General features: G+C 35.9%; 1 protein-coding gene across 22 annotated transcripts in view; it reads right to left on the bottom strand.

Moving 5' to 3' along the window:
- TSBP1 (testis expressed basic protein 1) overlaps positions 1-20,599 on the bottom strand; it is a 55,333-nt gene extending 34,734 nt beyond the window's left edge. For 16 of the 22 annotated variants that reach the window (XM_072945270.1, XM_072945281.1, XM_072945286.1 and 13 more), the window contains exons 1-12: positions 20,379-20,599; positions 18,354-18,440; positions 17,528-17,560; positions 16,692-16,724; positions 14,973-15,002; positions 14,859-14,879; positions 10,575-10,595; positions 10,032-10,052; positions 6,489-6,509; positions 4,389-4,409; positions 968-1,006; positions 419-439 (exon numbers count right to left, since the gene is read on the bottom strand). In XM_072945270.1, the coding sequence (XP_072801371.1) occupies positions 419-439; positions 968-1,006; positions 4,389-4,409; positions 6,489-6,509; positions 10,032-10,052; positions 10,575-10,595; positions 14,859-14,879; positions 14,973-15,002; positions 16,692-16,724; positions 17,528-17,560; positions 18,354-18,440; positions 20,379-20,391 (361 nt within the window). In that variant the 5' untranslated portion in view covers positions 20,392-20,599. The remainder of the gene's footprint in view (positions 1-418; positions 440-967; positions 1,007-4,388; positions 4,410-6,488; positions 6,510-10,031; positions 10,053-10,574; positions 10,596-14,858; positions 14,880-14,972; positions 15,003-16,691; positions 16,725-17,527; positions 17,561-18,353; positions 18,441-20,378) is intronic. The other 6 variants (XM_072945273.1, XM_072945272.1, XM_072945280.1 and 3 more) reach the window with 6 other exon arrangements.
- Between the last annotated feature and the right edge of the window lie 391 nt (positions 20,600-20,990).

Raw genomic sequence — 20,990 nt, 5'->3', positions numbered from 1 at the left:
TTTGTGGTAATGTCTTTTAAAATGCTATCCGGACACTTCTTCCAGACATAGTCTTTGTTAATAACAGGACGTTTAATTCCACACAACCATTAACGATAGCCTGGGGATCCTAGGTCAGCCACCTGGGACTCACTACCCTCTTCCTCTGAGTGTCACTGGAATTGCTAGAAAGGAACCTTCCTACCTTTCTAACTGCCAATGAATCTCAAGATTTTGATAAAATTAAAAATGATAGTACTTCCTCACAGAGTCACCTAGTTTATTAAGATCATATTAGAGAATAAGAAGGAGAAAAGAACTGAGAATTTGTTCAGGAGGAATTAAAAAACAATTCCTGCAGGGATAGGAGTGTCTTACATATTCTAACAGTGTAGTGATGCAAAGCACAGAAGAATTAAAGTACTGAAAAAGGACTCACTTATAGCTCCAGCAGTGCCGGCTGAAATACAAACACAAACAAGTAAGTTTGAAGAGACTATCGCTGAAGAATGTACATTTCATGAAGTTTCAGATCAAGTGTTTTCTATATGTTAGATTTACATGGAAGGCAGTAAGAAGGTAGTCTGCATTTCCACTTTTTTCCTTAGGAGACCAATAAAATCGTACTCCTTGCAATTATTTTTCTTGTTCTCAATTTTTACAGTCTTCTTGTTGTCAAATCTGTCTAAAAGTTTATTTTTCATAAATGACTCCATCCAACCCTAGGATGTTTCTTTTATTTTTTAATTAATTGCTTTATTTTTTATTAGCAGACTTTCCACTTTGCTAAATAAGAAAATCATTAGCTACTTAGGGGGATCCTGAAAACAGCCTCAAGTTCCTCACACTGGTAAAGCAAAGGAGAGCAGTACAATAATGAGTAGCTGTTCTCCTTTCCTCCACCTTTGTGTCTCCTTACCCCTCACCCAGTAGTAGGCTCTTTGTAAAAGACAGAAATGAACTGAGTTGTGAAACAGGGAGAACTTACATAAAGGTTCTGGAGTGGCTTTTAAGCCTTTTGTATCACCTATAAACGAAAATCGAGAATTTTGAGAAATAAATGTTTTTTTGTTTAAGCCAAAAGAAAAAAAAAGGAAAATTGACAAATATAATCTCACTTAACTTAAATTTTCAAAGAACATGGAGTGTAGGCAATCCCATCCCCTCCTCCCCAGGTTTGAGGTACAAATACTCTTGAGGTTAAAGACCAGAGACTAGAGAGCCCTAGATTTGCTACTCTAGCTCTATGACTGGTTATGTCACTAAACCTTTGAAACATTAATTTTCTAATATTTAAAATGGAAATTGTCTTTCCTGTGTTACTTACACTACAAGGCTGCAGTGAAAATTCAAGAGTAACAATGTATAAGGAGCTGAAAAATTCTATTAAAAATGTTATGGAAAGATATTGCACGCTCCTGGATTGGAAGAATCAATATTGTTAAAATGGTCACACTGCCCAAGGCAATCTACAGATTTAATGTAATCCGTATCAAATTACCGAGGACATATTTCACAGAACTAGAACAAATCATAATAAAATTTATATGGAACCACAAAAGATATCCCATTTATTTATTCTTGTTTTTATTTCTATTGCTTGGGTAGACTGCCCTAGGAGAACATTTTTGAGATGTATGTCAGATAATGTTTTGCCGATATTTTCTTCTAAGAGGTTTATTGTATCTTGTCTTATTGTTTAAGTCTTTGATCCATTTTTGAGTTTATTTTTGTGTAGGGTGTAAGGGAGTGTTCTAGCTTCATTAATTTACATGCTGCTGTCCAGTTTTCCCAACATCATTTGCTGAAGAGACTGTCTTTCTTCCATTGTATATTCTTGCCTCCTTTGTCGAAGATTAGTTGACCAGAAGTTTGTGGGTTCATTTCTGGGCTCTCTATTCTGTTTCATTGGTCCATATGTCTGTTTTTGTACCAATATCATGCTGTTTTGATTACTGTAGCTCTGTAATATTGTCTGAAGTCTGGGAGAGTTATTCCTCCAACCTCTTTCTTTTTCTTCAGTAATGCTTTGGCAATTCTAGGTCTTTTGTGGTTCCATATAAATTTTATTATGATTTGTTCTAGTTCTGTGAAATATGTCCTGGGTAATTTGATAGGGATTGCATTAAATTTGTAGATTGCCTTGGACAGTGTGACCATTTTAACAATATTGATTCTTCCAATCCAAGATCATGGGATATCTTTCCATTTTTTAAAGTCTTCTTTAATTTCCCTCATCAATGGTTTATAGTTTTCCGTGTATAATTCTTTCACCTCCTTGATTAGATTTATTCCTAGGTATTTTATTACTTTGGGTGCTATTTTAAAGGGGATTGTTTCTTTACTTTCTTTTTCTGTTGATTCATCATTAGTGTAAAGAAATGCAACTGATTTTTGAGCGTTAATCCTGTAACCTGCTACCTTGCTGAATTCTTCGATCAGCTCCAGTAGTTTTTGTGTGGACCTTTTAGGGTTTTCTATATACAGTATCATGTCATTGGCATATAGTGACACTTTTACGTCTTCTTTTCCAATTTGGATCCCTTTTATTTCTCTCTCCTGCCTGGTTGCTGTGGCTAGGACTTCCAAGACCATGTTGAATAGGAGTGGTGAGAGTAAGCAGCCTTATGTTGTCCCAGATTTTAGTGGGAAGCTTTTGAGTTTTTCACCGTTGAGAACTATGCTGGCTGTAGGTTTGTCATATATAGCTTTTATTATGGTGAGTTATGTTCCCTCTATATCTGCTTTGGTGAGAGTTTTTATCATAAATGGGTGTTGAATTTTATCAAATACTTTTTCTGCATCTATTGAGATGATCATGTGGTTTTTGTCCTTTCTCTTGTTGATGGGCTGTATTACATTGATTCATTTGCGTATGTTGAACCAGCCTTGTGTCCCTGGGATGAACCCCACTTGATCATGATGTATAATCTTTTTTATGTGTTGTTGGATTCTATTTGCTAATATTTTGTTAAGGATTTTTGCATCTATGTTCAAAAACAAGCAACCCAATCCAAAAATGGGCAAAAGACCTAAACAAGCAATTCTCCAAGGAAGAAATACAAATGATCAATAGGCACATGAAAAATGCTCAATATCACTAATTATCAGAGAAATGCAAATCAAAACTACAATGAGGTATCACCTCACACCAGTCAGAATCGCCATCATTCAGAAGTCCACAAATGACAAATGCTGAAGAGGCTGTGGAGAAAGGGGAACCCTCCTACACTGCTGGTGGGAATGCAGTTTGGTGCAACCACTGTGGAAAACAGTATGGAGATTCCTCAAAAGACTAGGAATAGACTTACCATATGACTCAGTGATCCCACTCCTGGGCATATATCCAGAAGGGATCCTACTTCAAAAAGACAGCTGAACCCCAATGTTCATAGCAGTACTATTTCCAATAGCCAAGACATGGAAACAGCCTAAATGTCCATCAACAGATGAGTGGATAAAGAAGCGGTGGTATATTTATACAATGGAATACTATTCAGCCATAAAAACTGACAACATAACACCATTTGCAGCAACATGGATGTCCCTGGAGAATGTCATTGTAAGTGAAGTAAGCCAGAAAGAGAAAGAAAAATACCGTATGAGATTGCTCATATGTGAAATCTTAAAGACAAAACAAAACATAAATATAAAACAGAAACAGACTCAGACATAGAATACAAACTTGTGGTTGCCAAGGGGGAGGAAGATAGGAAAGGATAGATTGGGAGTTCAAAATTTCTAGATATTGTCAGGCATATGTAGAATAGATAAACAAGATTATACTGTGTAGCACAGAGAAATATATACAAGATCTTGTGGTAGCTCACAGCAAAAAAAAAAATGTGACAACAAATATATGTATGTTCATGTATAACTGAAAAAATTGTGCTCTATGCTGGAATTTGACACAACATTGTAAAATGACTGTAACTCAATTAAAAAAGTTAAAACAAAAAGAGTGCAGTTTCTGTGGTTATTCTTCCTAATGAAAATATCAGAATTAGTTCTCCTGAAAGTAAATTTTCCATACTGGACAGAAACAGAAATACTGGTTGTCTTTGTAGGGGTCACAAACTCCGGTGCTGTTAGCGACGCAGCAATTCTCATGAATCACTGTGAATCTGTTTGTCATAGGAGGTAGTGCGAATGTTGGCCATTTGAAAAATGCACACCTATCTTAAAGCATTCAGATCCAAAATTTAAAATAATTTTATTCTGGTCAAACAAAACACATCTACAGGTGGCATTAGAAATGACAGGTAGATAATTAATAAATGAGAAGGTGGAGAATCATGAGCCTTAAGCCCTATCACTCTGACTAAGAAGGGAGCAGATAAGACAGGGAGACTACCTCTGCCAAGTGTAGAAGCCCTACAATACCAGATTCTGAAACAAGAAAAACTTACTTACAGATCCTTGCAGTAGAGCTAAAGAACAATAGAAAATATTCAAATCAGTCTAGAATTAGTGATTTAAATAACCTACCCATTTCTCAAGTCTTTCTAGAAATTGAGCCCTCAGGATACATTCGGCTCTCCATTCCTTAGTAGGCACATAGTTACCACACCTGTAAGTTCCAATCTTCTTCCCCCTTGAACACTATCCAGGAGTGGAAGTTTTGGGGGAGTATTGAGATTTACTGTATTTCCAATATTCTGATTTCATTCAGCACCTTTCTTTTTCCCTGTTTTCCATTCCTGCCTCTTACTTCTCTCTTTTCAATTTGGAGAGTCTCCTCTCCATAATGTAATAGCTTCAAGAATCAAAGAAAGACAATGTTAGGAAGATTCTACTTTTATAATAAACGAAAACCGAGGCTGAGAGGGGCAAAGGTCTGTGCCTGGGTACCTGAAAAATTATAGGCAGTTTTAGCCTCCAGTTTTTCAGTTCAGTGCACTTTCCTCTATACCTCACATAATTTCCTTCTCTTTCTGTTCTTTCTGGATTGGTCTTTTAAAAAGTAATTTAACTTCTTTCCTATGTATCAACTCTTTCAGTTTTTTTTTTCTGGTCTTTTTCATTAATCTCTGGAGTTTTCCAGAAGCACCCTTTAAAATATCACTCTATCTATCTATCTATCTATCTATCTATCTATCTATCTATCTATCTGCTTATCTATCTATCTATCTATCTATCTATCTATCTATCTATCTATCAAGATATACCTAGAGCTATACCTTTATCTATATAGTTATCTATAAAACAATCTTATTCATGGGATAGGGTTATGTCACAGTATTGAATTAGCAAAATAATTTTGAGATTTAGATTAGTTCACACCTTTTGAATTTCAAATTACATTTTAAAAATTGAAGTGATATTTTTAACATATGCATAATTTCCTAAATTCTTTGAAAACTTTTACTTCAAAAAGATTCTTTGAATTGAAAAATTAAATATATTTAATGGTGTCCTAGGTAATTGGACAAGCACAGGCATTTGGAGTTGAAAGAACTCTAGTGTTTAAAGCCTCAGTGTTACCTTTTACTATAATTATGTGCCCTTGGGCTAGTTAAATATTGTCCCTCAGCTTCAATTTTCTCAACTATAATACCTGTAAATATGGATTCAAAAAACAAGATTTTCTTTAATTTCATCTCTCCCCTTGTCCTTTACTCCCATTCCCTGCCCTCTTCACAACGTTCTTTCTCCTTCCCTCCTAAGTTACAGAAGATATAATTATTTTACTGAAACCATCGTAGCCAGCTAAAACCATTTAAGTCCTATCTTTATTATTTTTTTTAATCAGTGAACTTTTCATTTTCCAAAGTTAGTTAGTTTCAGATAAAATGCTCGATTATGGGGAAGGAAGAGAAGACAAGGGACAAAACCTAGGCAGAGTTAGGGAATGATCCTCAGTTCTGTGATATACCAAGGAGAATTAGAATTGGGAAACAGAAAAGGAACTTACCCCTTGTTCTCCTAAAGAGAAACATGAAAAGATCATATGGTTGTCTGGGTCAAAAACTATACATATTGTTGTTGTTGCTTGTTTTGGGAGTATCAGAACAGGGAATCCCTGGGAGCACCAAACCCTGAATGTCAGTTGCAGCTCAAGGAAGTAGGAGATTAGACACCTCCTCCATTGCTGCCAGCGAGACCTGGGGACATCTTTAGGAAGGCTTCCCTTTCCCCTCAGCCATACAAAGCTTTGAAATTCTCAGGAGACAGCTAACACCATTTGTCTCACACACTGTATTATCTCCATTACATTCTCATCTTTCTTACTAACTTTTTGCTCTCTTCCTTCTTTATTTACTCTTGTTATCCCAGCAACACAAGTTTGGAAATGTTTTCTGTTTCCTGGTGACATGTCATTTTGGTAAGCCACTAGAAACTTTCATTTACTTCCTATACTTCTGGTTGATTATTGAGGTATCTGAGTTATGTAGCAAAAAGAAATTGGAGAATTGTGAAGCTCAAGTGTCTAGGCAGTTTAGGGAACTGTACCCTTGATTAAATGCAGCTAAATGTCAGCAGAATTAAAGAAAAGTGAAGGAACTTACCAATACTTGATCGAGATGGTGCTAAAAGAAAACAAAACAAGAATGGGATCTGTGTGTCTCAGGGAGAACTGAGATCCCATAGCTATGATGTTAGGAAGAGATTATGGGAGAGAGGGCAGCAATGGGTCACATTCCATTTTCTGTTGTCAGTTACAATGTAATGTGGTGGGAAGATGGATATCCACCTATGGATTGCTTTTTGGGTATGAACTTCAGACTTTGTTTATTCCGTCGGTAATACTCTTACCGTAGGGCAGGATGGCAAGATCTTTGCAGCCCATCCTTTAATCTCTTTTAGTAAAAGAATAACACTATTTTGGTGATTGCCAGTTTCTCAGTCCATGGAAATTTTCCTGCCTCCAAATCTTCTTTCATTTCTGATCCTACTGCTTTTATTCTTTCCTTTTTTCTTTGTTTCTCCTCTTCCTCCTCTCCCCTCTCCTCAATTTTCTTTCTTTTTTTCCTTCTTGTCTGAAAGAGCCTTTGTTGCACCAAATTATTACTACATAACTGCTTCAAAAAAGAGTTTCTAAATTTCTAAAATCATATGTGTCATCTGGGGATGCTGAATAACAAGAAAAATTAGGATGTACCTGAGTATTAGAAAATAAAGAGTCAAGGCAGGGAACGGGGCTCACTGTCAAGATGGATATTTTACCCTCTTCTGTAATCACTGGGAAAAGTTGGGCATAATATTCTTTAAACATTTAAAATGTAGAGCTGAGCTTGAAAACTAGAAAGAAAAGTGTCCCAGAGCCATGTATCAAGAGGGAGCCCATACTTTTGATAGTGAATGATAGGTTTCATCACCCACATATCCTACATATCTGGAGGCTGGATTGTCAACACCAGATCAGGAGCAAACATCAAGGTCACAGGCCTCATGCATTGTAACAACCTGGCATGAATCTTCCTGTATATCTAAGGCTCGCAAAAGAATTATCTGTGAAAAGGGCACCATTAATCCCTACCTGTTGTTCAGGCAGAGTATGCCAGGAAATGACTTGCTTGCATCAGGCCATGGTTGAAAACTAAGTTTTCAGCAATGGTAGAACCCTCAAGGTAAGCTGAGTTCAGGTATAGAACCCACATTTGAACACCTCATGTAGGGAAGAAGCTATGCATGCAGAAACTATTATGAAAATTGGCCTATAAAATCTATGTAGTAATGGGATTATTGCACAACAGAGTTTATGAGAAACTCTAACAAATGATAACCAATGAGCTCACAGACTAAAGTCAAAATACATTTGAGGAAACCTACTGATGTGATAGACAGTGGCCACAACAAATGGGACAACACATGTAAGAAGAGCAATTCAAAAGGAATTTTCAAACAAGTATGTTTCAAATATTCAAAGATACTAATGAAAGAACAGAATCCATAAAGCAGCAATAACATTAATCAGAAGCAGCTGTATTTGACTAAGAACAAAATGGAAATAGCAAATGTAGAAAATACAGTCATTAAATTATAATGTTGTTTAGATGGGTAAACAAAGAAAACAGGCTTGGCTGAAGAATTAATGAATGATAAATCTGAGGGAAGTCATCCAGGACCCAGTAGAGAGAAATAAGGAGACAATATAGAGTCTGTCCTCTCTCTGCCCCTCTGTGGTCACTTCCTAATCCCTGGAACCTGGGAATATGTTAGGTTACATGGTTCAGGGGAATTAAGGATGCAAATGGAGTTAATGTTGTTAATCAGTTGACCCTGAAATAGGGAGATTGTTTTAGATGATCTGTGTGGGCCCAATGTAATCTTAAGAGTCCTGAAAAGAGGAAGTGGGAAGTTGAAAGGAGTCTTGTGAGTCATATGGAACTAGAGAAATTGATTCTAAACATTCTAGTGTAAGAGTAAAAGTACAAGAATAGTCATAGCATTTTTGAAAAAAAAGAACAGAGAGAATGTGCCATTCCTCATGGTAAATGTTATCATAAAGCTTTAGTAATGGAAGCAGTTTAGTATCTGTCAGCAAGACAAAAGATCATTGAAACAGAGGAGAAAATCCAAGGAAAAACTAAGCATATCATGAAGGAAGTATTACAAATCAGTAGGGAAAGAATGCATGATTCAATAAGTTCAGTTGGAGCAATTGGTTTTTCAGAGTTAGACTCTATAATGTTTGAACAAACGAAAAACAACCCCCAAAGTATAAACAAATCAGTTTGGATTAAAGTTCTATATATGGAAAGAGAAACTGTATTATGAGAAAGTGTAGGATAACATCTTTGTGATAAGAAAGGCCAAAAAAAATCAAAAATCAAAAAACAACCCCCCCCACAAACTCTAAAAGAAAACAAAGATTTACAAATATTTCAATAAATTATATGTAAGGACAGGGAGGGAGAATGGGGACCTTCTAAGTGTCCAGAAACATGATAAAAATTTAAAACTAAGAGACAGAATTGGAGGAGATATTTGCAATATTGAACACAAAACAAATAATTAGCCTTCATAATCATAAAAAGTTCCTACATATCAATAACCTAATAGATATATAAGTAAAGTAAATAATTTGTGTAAGGTGAAGCCTAACTAGTCAACAGACATATGAGAAGATACTCAATTTCAGAAGTGAGTAGGAAAATGCAAATTAAAAAATTTTACACTTATTCAAGTGGCAATAATGTGAAAGTAAGACAAAATCTAAGGTTGTTATTGATGCAGGGAAATGGGAAACTTTTACACATGTTGGTGGGCCTCCTATGTAACTACCATGTAACTCGAAACATTTTTTAGAAAATTAAAATGTGCCTAGAGGGGAAGGTATAGCTCAAGTGGTAGAGTGCATGCTTAGCACGCATGAGGTTGTGGGTTCAATCCTCAGTCCCTCCTCTAAAATAAGCCTAAATAAATAAACCTAATTACCTTCCCCACTCCAAAAAAGAAAAAAAGAAATAAAATGTGTCTAACTTACATAAATGTTCATACACTGTGTAATTCATTAATTCCGCTTCAGGGTCAGTACCTTGGATAAACTATTTTCCACTTCCTTAAGAACATTTTTCAGCATTACTTGTGATAGCAGAAATTGGAAACATTAAGAACACATTAGTAGGAAAAAGAATAAATAATGTGTATTTGTAAACTTGACATTCAGCAATTAAAATGCATAACCAGAGTTTCTGTATATCTCAATATTACCATGATTTGGGGAAAAAAGCAAGTTGCAATGATACTTTCAGAATGATGCTATTTAGTAAAATTAAAAAAAAATACATACAAAACAATACTATTTATTTTTCAGTGTTACATAGAGATTATATAAATACATGAAAATAAACTTAAAGGATTTATAACTCTTTGGGAAGAAAGAAGAGTAGAATGGATCTAGGAATGGAGACAAAAAATTTCTAATTATCTGTCAGTTGAGAATTATGACAAAATATCAGTTATCAAATCTGGGGTGTAGATTTACTAGTGTTAACTATTTTTGAATTTTATTTTAAAAACTTCTTTAGGAGAAAGAAAAAACAAATACAAGAACTACAGGGCTTGCAAACCAGATGATAATAGAAAGGAAACCACAAAGAACTTACCGAGGGAGTTGGCTGATGGTGCTAAAACACACACACAGACACATGAGGCAAATCATCAGAATTTGAATTCTTAACCTTTGCATATTAGCTTCAATCATTGTGACTTTCTCTCAGGAGATGAAGCCCAGGCCCAGGGAGATCCACTGACCTGGTGGTGGGTACTGGAGACCACGCCTACCAGATCTCTCACCCTTTCAATCTCTACAGAGTTTCATCTTTTAGTAGATGGTTGCTATTCCTATGAAACTTTTTCGCTTACATTTTTTTCTGTCCTTATCCCTCTCTCCCTCCTTTCTGTCTCTTTTTTTCTTCTAGCCTTTTATCTCTATCACTTCCCTTTTCTCACACTCACCATCTTCTCTATTTTTTTCTTCCATCTCAGTCAATTACTGATAGACCATCCTAAATCACCACTAGGAGACTTTACTTACTGCTTAGTATTTATATAAACTGATAGAATTTTTCTTTCCTCAAAGCGTTTACAATCTAGGGAAATGTTACTAACGGGAAACAAACTTTTTTGAGAAACAAGAGGATACTTACTGTAATTTCCTTTGTATCCCTCTAAAAATACAAAATGAAGAAAAGTTAGTTTGGATTTTCTGTCTGTAGTTTTGACATTATTATAGAGGATTATCCAATCAACACCCTCAAACATCCAAGTAGGCAAGAAACTGGAGGCAAAATCTCCTTATGCCCTTAGTTTATGAGTCAAATGACATAAAAAAGCAGTCAACAGGCACATGAAAAAATGCTTAATATCACTAATTATCAGAGAAATGCAAATCAAAACTACAATGAGGTATCACCTCACACCAGTCAGAATCGCCATCATTCAGAAGTCCACAAATGACAAATGCTGAAGAGGCTGTGGAGAAAGGGGAACCCTCCTACACTGCTGGTGGGAATGCAGTTTGGTGCAACCACTGTGGAAAACAGTATGGAGATTCCTCAAAAGACTAGGAATAGATTTACCCTATGACCCAGGAATCCTGCTCCTGGGCATATATCCAGAAGGAACCCTACTTCAGAGTGACACCTGCACCCCAATGTTCGTGGCAGCACTATTTCCAATAGCCAAGACATGGAAACAGCCTAAATGTCCATCAACAGAATACTGGATAAAGAAGCGGTGGTATATTTATACAATGGAATACTATTCAGCCATAAAAACTGACAACATAACACCATTTGCAGCAACATGGATGTCCCTGGAGAATGTCATTGTAAGTGAAGTAAGCCAGAAAGAGAAAGAAAAATACCGTATGAGATTGCTCATATGTGAAATCTTAAAAACAAAACAAAACATAAATATAAAACAGAAACAGACTCAGACATAGAATACAAACTTATGGTTGCCAAGGGCGGGGGAAGGTAGGAAGGGGCAGACTGGGAGTTCGAAATTTGTAGATACTGACAGGCATATGTAGAATAGATAAACAAGATTATACTGTATAGCACAGGGAAATATATACAAGATCTTGTGGTAGCTCACAGTGAAAAAAAATGTGACAATGAATATATGTATGTTCATGTATAACTGAAAAAATTGTGCTCTACACTGGAATTGACACAACATTGTAAAATGACTATTACTCAATGGAAAAATGTTAAAAAAAAAAGCAGTCAAAGGTTAACTCAGGTAAATGTGCAGTGAGAAGAAATAATAAACTATACATGGAAACACTAAAACAAAGCAATATATTAGTTATAAGATAAGATGAGGCCAAATAAGAAATGAAAAATTATTTACTCAGCTGATTGAAAATTCAAGTTCAATGAAGATATGGCAAATTATAATGAATACATATGCATATACTTATTGTGATTGGATGTATATCCTATGACCTGAAACTTGTTTCTTAATGATGTCATGGAAATAGACTTTCTTTTTTTTTTTTTTACATTTTTTATTGATTCATAATCATTTTACAATGTTGTGTCAAATTCCAGTGTTCAGCACAATTTTTCAGTCATTCATGGACATATACACACTCATTGTCACATTTTTTTCTCTGTGATTTATCATAACATTTTGTGTATATTTCCCTGTGCTATACAGTGTAATCTTGTTTATCTAGGAAATAGACTTTCTAAAAGCTCTGGAGACAAAGCAAGTTACACAAAAAGTTGTCATGTTATCACTATTATTTTCATGAAAGTGTAAAAATAAATAATACTGACGCTCTGGAAATGACTTAAATTATGTTGCACAGTACTATCATTTGATATTTTACTAAAGTATAGGTAGTGAAAGATCTACCCAGAACTGTAAAGATAACATGTATATTTTTTCTCAGTTCCTTTTCTGAAAATGAATGCTTTCCTTCTGTACTTGATTGTCATTATGATGGGAATTAAGCCCCAAACACACAAAATCTTCCCTGTTTTACACTAATGTTACTTGCTTCTCATGGTTCTGTGGCTATTTTAAAGATAGAAAATATTAAGAGATGCTGAACACGTTCATGTGCTACACTTACATTTGCTATAAACAATAACATTAAAGATAGATTCAGTTAATTCAAAATTTTTGAATTATCACTGCAACTTTAATATATAGTATGAATGTATTTAAATCCAACTAAGATTTAAGTACTAAATTTCATGTACCTAGACTAATATAATAACCTTACTTAATATTTTCCTGTCAGAAGATTTCCATAGTCTCAAATTGACCAGCAAATTTAAATTTCTATGTCCAGAAATGACAGAGGGAAGACTAGTAGAACTTGGGAAGTTAGAAACTTAGGATGATTGAGATTTATAGGGCTACCTTAGAGGAGATTTGAAAGTCAGAGAAATTGTCATTTGCCTCTATTTTTAAATTATGGTTTATTCAGACAACAGTAAAATGTTTACTGATGCAAGTTTCCCCTAAGAATGCACGGGTAGCCTGGAAGCTAAGATTGCAGACTATACACTAATGATCCATAACCAGAAAATTAATAATTAAGATAGAACTAAATATGAAATTTGCAGTCAGTCAACTCTAAGTTCATATCCAAGTTCAGTTGCCTGCAAGCCCTGTGGCCTTGGGCAAATCATTTAACATTTTTTATACAAATGTTTCTCTTCTATAAATTAGGGATATTCATGTATAGTAAATTAACTGATTTATTTTAGAACTACTTTTTTTTTTTTTAATGGTTGTGGGACCCAACAGAAAACACATACTTCCTTGGTGTCTTTTTTTTTTTTTCCAGAAAGAGCATGTCTATGTGCTGGATTAATAATTTCATTTAAGGGTGTGTTTTATGGAACCTTTTGAATAGGCTGTAGAGTTGAAAGTAAAATCATTTGGGTGGCCTGAGTTGCCACTCAAACCTCTTTACCTTAGAACTACTTACTAAAGATCACCCTGATTGGTGAGGGGGACAGACTGTAAGTGGGCAAAGGTAGAAGCAAGGAAACCAGTTAGAAGACAGCTGAAGTAGTTCAGGCAAGAGATGTTGGTTGCTTGGGTTAAGACTGTCATCATGGTGAAAAGTGGTCTGATTTGGAATATAATTTGGAAGTATCACATATGTGATTTTCTGGTGGATTAGTTGAGGATAGTGAGAAAAAGGAGTTAAAGATGACTTCAAGATATTTGGCCTGAGCACTGGGTGACTACAAGTGCCAGTACCTGTCTGTAGAAGGAATCAGGAATCAGGATATGTTAAGAGTGAGATGCCTTTTGTATATCTTCATGACCACTGCATTATAGTTATATAGGTTGTTCACTGCACAAAGAGATATGGGGACTAAAATCCCTAACAGTGTCCCTGCTGTAGGGCTGCCTCTTCCTGGAAGAAGGAGCACTCTCTAATTCGCAGCAAAGCAACCTAAAGGGTAGTAGAGGACTTGGACAGCCAGGGGGTTGGGGGTACTATATGGGTGGTTTGTCCTTGTGTGGTTGACAAGGTCGTTTGTAGATATTAAATAAATCAAAATGAAAAATGCTCACCAGAGTGACTAGCATGTAGTAGGTGCTGAGTACATGTTAATTCTCTTCCTTTCCTATTGTGTATGGTTTTGTTTTGCTTATCTATGTACCCTTAAATTCTTCAAATTATGTAGCTTCTTGCACTGGTTAAATGTGTTTCGCTGATTAACTGTTGCTGAGGAGGTTTGTTTCCTAAGAAACATGAGATATAAATGACAACTGTAGATAATACCTGTACAACATCAAGAGTGAACCCTAATGTAAACTATGGACTTTGGTTGATAATAATGTGTCCGTGTTGGTTCATAGATTTTACCAAATATGCCACACCGATGAGAGATGTTGAGGGTAGGGGAGTATATATGTGTGAGTGGGGAAGGTTATGTGTGTACTCTCTGTATTTTCTGCTCAATTTTGCTGTGAACCTGAAACTGCTCTAAAAAATAAAGTCTATTAATTAAAAAAAGAAAAAAAAAAAAAGAAAAAACCCTCCAGAAAGCAGTAGACAATAGCAGCATTTTTTTGTGACCTTGGAATTTCAGTACACACAGGTCCTACCCTAATGTGATGAGTTGTCAGGGACTTTTTCTTCCATTTATATTAAGAAAGGCTCACTGAGTGGTTAGCATTTCTGAGCTCTGGGATACAAAATTTCTCTTGAGTACTCAGATTACTTTTGTTAAATGATTAGGAGGCGACTAAGAAAGGAATTGAATAGCACTGGGAAAAATGTCCCTCACAGTGTGAAGGTGAACATTTCTGAACATATCTCAGAATCTTCTATGTGCTACTTTGGTTACTTGACTTTTTAGCTGGTAGGTTTTATAGCCCCTTATGTTATAACAGGAAACAAACATGGATTTTCCTTTAACTTTACCATAATCTCTAAATACACTTACCTCGATCATCATATGAAGTACCTAGAGGATTAAGGAAAAAAGTATGAGAGTCTTAATTTCTCATAAACAATTTCTGCATTAATTTCTTAGCAATTCAGGATCTAATTTATTTACCACTTTCTGTTGAATATGAATGCTGGAATCCTAAAAGATAAGATAAAAGCATGAGACTCTACCTTGACAACTATGTCTATATTATTTTTTTATTAGGTGAAAATCTATTTACCTCTTCCTCTTTTAGATCTTTGAGAGGAAAAATCTTTTGGGGAAAAAGTCAAGACATCTTAAGTTAACTAACAATTCATCAAGAAATGTTTTATTATTAGTCTAAATCCAACTACTAAGATATTTTTCTACTTTCACAGTGGTGTTCCCATTTTCTTTGGATTTCATTTCAGGAAAGAAAGAGGGATGCCATGGCCCTGCTAACTAAAAATTTACACTTGCCACCTGTCGCTACACAATGATTAAATCACAAGCTGCTGCAGCCACTGACCTTTTAACACACCCTGAGAGAATTTGAGGATGGAGATCAGGAATGAGGCACCCTGTACTCTGGGAAAAACTGGCATAACAGGCCTTCAGATAGTTAAATATTTTCAGGAGATTTTATGAGCCCAAATTCTTGCATCTCCTCATATCTAGAAAAGCACTAAAATCATTAACAGTGGCATCTGCTCTTCGTGACTAGCAGCAAACTTCTACTAAAATGTGTTCTTGATTGCACATCTGCCCTTCGTATATAATACTGACTGACGTTCCCCCTACCTCTTTGGAGCAGTTCTTTATAGCTATCTGAAATGCTATGTCCTGGGCTATAGTCCTCATTTTGCCCCAGATAAAACTTAACTCACAGCTCTCATGTTGTGCATTTTTTTCAGTTGACAGTGCTTTGCATGTCAGTCATGACAGATAAATCACAAAGGTAAGAAGAGAGGAAATGGGCCAAGAGTTCAAGTGTGGGGCATGGCAGCAAGCAGAGTGATCAAGCTACCTCCTCTTTTCTTTCCTCTTAGAGATATGAATCTATGTGCTTGCAGTGTGCGTGTGTGTGTGTGTGTGTGTGTGTGTGTGTGTGTGGTGTGTCTCTATAAAAAAGTAGACAGTGCTTTGCAATCACCTTAGGACCATCAGATTTTTAGATGTTTTATTTTAAATGATCTTTATTATTATTCCTCACTCATGTCAGACCACATGTTCTGATTTGAGGGACAGAGTGTAACTCTATAATAATAAATACTGAGGCTCAGTATAAAATGAGCCTTTGTCTTAAACTAAGTGGGGATAGTATGACATAAGAATATGGGTATTGAATTCAGGGCCACAAACCTGGGTTCACTAGCCAACTCCTCCCTTTGCTAGGTGAATTTGGGTAAGTCTCTTAACTTTTGAGCATCAATTTCATCTTCTAAAATGGAGATAATAATATAAGTTGTGCTCACCTATTATCCTTTACAGCTTACAAAGTGTCTTTTCACATATAGCATTCAATCTTCATGACTGCCCATAAATTATGTATTTTATCCCCATTTTATGCATCAGAAAATTGTTTCATGGAGGTTCCTTAATCTTTCCAAGATCTTGGGATAAACAGAAGCTGGAAAGAATTCTTTTAGTGTTCTTAGGAAGGAAACATATTTGCCTTCTCTCAGAAAAAAAAATGCTCAGTCTTTCTTGTGTTTATCTATGTAGAGAGATGATTGGCAGTTGGATATTATAACAACAGAAGATGTGCTGACCTGACAGATCATGCTTAAAGGAAGATAAGTCCATTTTGTTCTCTAAAGAGCACTTTTTCTCCGTTAATTCTCTAGTAGTTCCTAATCTATTTACCTCTACCATCCTCACAGTCCAGAAGACTGGCACCTGGAGAAAAAAGGAGAGAGGGCTCCATGATTTTGCTTCTTGAAAATTAGCGAGACTTTAAGACTCTGAGAGCTAATGTAGACATGATCTCCTGATAGTGAGTAATGGTGGGAATTAATTTACTTTGTTAGGAACTAGGGACTGTGCATGAATAGCTAAGTGACCATGCTATTCACCATTTCCTTAATATTATCCAGGCTAGATAATAATCAGAAGGGACCTCAAAGATGCTTTTCCCTCTTGGTACTCCAGCATCTAGCTCATGTTTTTCTTTTCTTAGTAATCCTGGGCTATCTTTCAGTAACTTTGGCATCTCACTGTATATTGCTGTGGAAAATCTGCTTCACCTCTTCACATCTTTAATGTGGTGCTCTCCTTCTCAATCATAATTATCTTATGTTCACTGTCATTATTCCTAGCTATGCTAGATTTTTCTCCATGGCTCCCTTGCTGAGGTCTTCTTCCCTACCAGGTTTAGACTTTCTGCTTCATTGCCTGAGGAGTCTGCTATTTCAATAGTTTGGTATCTCTTTGGCTGTTCTTGGACCACAGGAGACATCAGAAGAGAGCTTCATAATCATGCAGATCTATCCATTACTATTTCATCCTGCCAAATTCCAGTTTGGCACTCATTGTTGCATAGAAATCTCTGGTAGATTTCTCCCAGGAACTTAGTAGTTCAGTTCAGGGAGTGATGCACTATGCAAGGTGCTGGAAATGGTAACAAGACTGATTTGGTCCCTGATTTATTCCATAAATGCTTATTTACTATCTTTCTGTTTCTCGTGGGTATAAGTACTTACTTTGTTCAGAACTGTATCTTGAGACATCAATTTCTGTGGAAGAATTAAGCAAAAGTATTTCTATTAGCTGCTTATGAGAGATGTTCTTCTTCCTGTTCTACTGTCCTCACTCTAAACTTTTCTTCTTTGCTCCCCAAATGGTCTTCTTGACATGATGCATTACTGGTTCCCACCTCTTCTCAGTGCTTCCAGCCAGCCCTGTTTTATCTATCCTGCCATGCCACTTACTATTTTCTGAGAGCTCACAGGCACAGAAGATGAGAAATAAAGAGGGGATGCAGCTGATTTGAAAGGAGTGGGAAAGATGCTAAGAAAAATCCTGGAGACATCTCTTGGCATAGAAATAGGTCATTGTTTTTGTAAGCCCCATTCTGTTTCTGACAAGTACTACTCTATATTTGTTTCTTCTTATCACCTCCCCAAAATTAAGTCATTAAAATTATTGAATTCTTCCTATATTATGTTAGCTAGTGATACCTACTACCACAATGTCTTCACTCTTCTGTTTTCTTTTCCGCACTAATTTCCCTTGGAGTTCAGATAGCTTTCTTTTAGAGTATTCTTATTATTACTATTGTTAAACTCAATGTGGGTTTTTTTTTTTTTTTTGGTTGGCATTATAGGTAACATGAGCTTTGGGAGTTTAAAACTGCAGAGGAATCACTAATAGGTCAGAGATTCTTTGATTCATATGCTGAAACAGATTCCAGAATATTGGCAAGGTCTCTAGATATCTGATAAATAGAAATGAACTCAAACTGAATCTTGGCATCCCTTCCTCTGTGACTTTTATAGGGAATCTCCCTTTTGACTCATTGTTACTCACCCTTTTGCTTGCGTTGTGTCCATCTTGTTAACAAAATAGCCAGAATGGCAAATCCCAGTAGAGTCAAGATGACGGCCAAAGTTATTTCTGAAACAAAAACTCACCTGTAGGCCTATTTATTTAAAACTTGTTATTATCAGAGACAACGTCTGGTCACTTCTTACATACTTCTTACATTTCCCTTCACTTCTTACATTTTCCCTTCATCCACTTTTCTGCCACCTCAACCCCTTTCTTCCTTTCTCTTCATCATCTTATTGTCCTCACATTTCTTTTCCTGCCCATTTCTTGGCTTTTCTGCTCCTCCTTTTGGTCAGATACTAAGACCCTCAGATGCTATGCCCCCATGGTTTAGAGTGGGGAATCTGACAGATTTCCTCCTCATTGAACCCCTTATTCTGTGGGCAAGAGAAGATTAGAGGCAATCAGTGGTATGCCAAGCAATCCATTGGGATATGAGAAAAATATTGTTCTATTTTTATGTTATATTTTTGTCTATATATATATATGTATATTTTTATCTTATAGCTTTAAAATTAATAGGTTTTCTGTTTTAAAACATATATATCAGTAGAATAGTATGTTCCTAAAAATTTAACATAGACATATATAAGGAATGCATACTTAAAATTTTTGCATGGATTAGTGATACAAAAATTTTGGAAGCCCCTGACTGAAGGTCATTTATTTCATATTAATGAAAGCCACAGTAGAGGACAGAAATTTCTTATCATTGGAAAAGACTTTTCAGTTATCACCTACTAAGCTCCTCATATAAGATAGATATTTATGAGGGTTGTTACTGTGGTGAATAGGAGAAAGCACAGTGGGACTTCCTAACCTGTGTTTGTTTCTGTGTCATAGGAGAGAATATCTTAGATATCTTGCTATGGTTATGAAGAGCAGAGACTATGGAAGCTTCAGAAGAAAAAGAAAGGAAGAAAAAAAGGCAGAAAGGAAACAAGAAGTAAGGAGGGAAGAAGAAAAGAAAGAAAGGAGGCAGGAAGAGAGGAAGGATGGGAGAAAGAATGAGAGGAAGGAGTGAATGAAAGAACCAACCATAAATCTGCCTATGACAATTTCAAAATGTAGAATAGGTAAATAAAAAAATAAGATTGTACTGTGTAGCACAGGGAAATATACACAGGATCTTGTGGTGGCTCACAGTGAAAGAGAATGTGACAATGAATGTATGTATGTTCATGTATAACTGAAAAATTGTGCTCTACACTGGAATTTGACACAACATTGTAAAATGACTATAACTCAATAAAAAAAGAAAAATTCAGAAGAAAAATTAACTCTGAAGGGCTAAGAAAATTAATTACAACAATATTAAGGCTACTGCAAAAAAGCAGTATATGAATTCACCTCAAAATGTAATGATACACCTCCAACTGGAGCAAATTAGGCCAATGTCTACTGAGTCTTTTAGGTGTTAGATCATGTGAGAAAATTCCTTACCAAATTAACCTTAAGAGATTTGCTCCTAATGGACTCCTAAAATGAATAGTAAGTAGTTTGGCCCCTATCATGAAAGTAAAAATTTCATATCTGACGTGAAATAATCCTTAGGGGAGGAAGGGATAAGCAGGTGGTGTACTTGGATCAAGCCTCAGGAAAATAGTACTCCCTTTGAATGGTGTCTGAAATGTTCTTGCTTTAGGCCATTTAGAAAATGATCCTTTCCATTTATGAGGAAAATAAGAGGAAGAGCTGAGAAAGATTATAAAGTGAGCAATATTATAGGAAGTGAGATAACAGGCTAAGGAATTTTCCTATTGCTCTGGAAGGTAGCTGGTTTCTTTGACCAATTCAAAACTGATCAGACTGAAGGAGAAATAGGCACTCTCACTCTAGAGCTGAGTTGAATGTGTTGTTTTCCCCACATTTCTAGAGAAGTCGAAGAGAGTGAAAGAAAGGGTATTGAATTTGAAAGAAAGTAGGCAAGGAAGATAAAGTTCCCAAAGAGAAGACTCCTGAGCGAACAAAGTCAAGGAGGCCTCAGAGAAGGAGTCACCATACCCAGGACTGCCATTTTCCAGATACTGTCTTCAGTGGGTTCTGCGTCATCTGGATTTCTTTGTCAGAGGGAGATCAAGATAAAATGAACACCCCAAGCTCACTGTTTTGAGCAGTATGAACTTGGATGTGAGGAATGCCCTTGTAGGTAAGGGTGCAGAGGGTCGCAGAGGAATTATGTGGCTCAGGTTGATCAGACCTAAGCAGACTACAGGAGTATGGCCTATGAAAGTTCTGGAATCTGTGTCATAACAAAGAACTAGAACTTAGAAAGGCAAGAGGAGGATCAAGAGGCTGGGAAGATTTCAGAATACTTTGGAGGACATTAAATTTAAGATACTGGAAGGGCGCTTACTCTATCTGGGCTCTGGAATAATTTCTAATTTTCCAGAGATTTTGAGGCCAGAGATTGGATTTCATTCATCTTTGTAACTCTTAAGGCAAAGAACCTCCTATAGATTAGACACTAAATAAATGTTTGATGATTAAAAATGAAAAACATTTTGTTTAAATAGAGGGACCTTTAATTTATATTTATAAAATATATTTTTATAAATATTTAAAAAGAGGAACCTTGAAACAAATGAAGGGTGAACCATGAAGCTGAGGTGATGG

Source organism: Vicugna pacos, chromosome 20 (assembly GCF_048564905.1).
Source record: "Vicugna pacos chromosome 20, VicPac4, whole genome shotgun sequence".
Taxonomy (NCBI): Eukaryota; Metazoa; Chordata; class Mammalia; order Artiodactyla; family Camelidae; genus Vicugna; species Vicugna pacos.
Note: the sequence above shows the minus strand (reverse complement) of the source record. Positions and strands in the feature narration are given on the sequence as shown.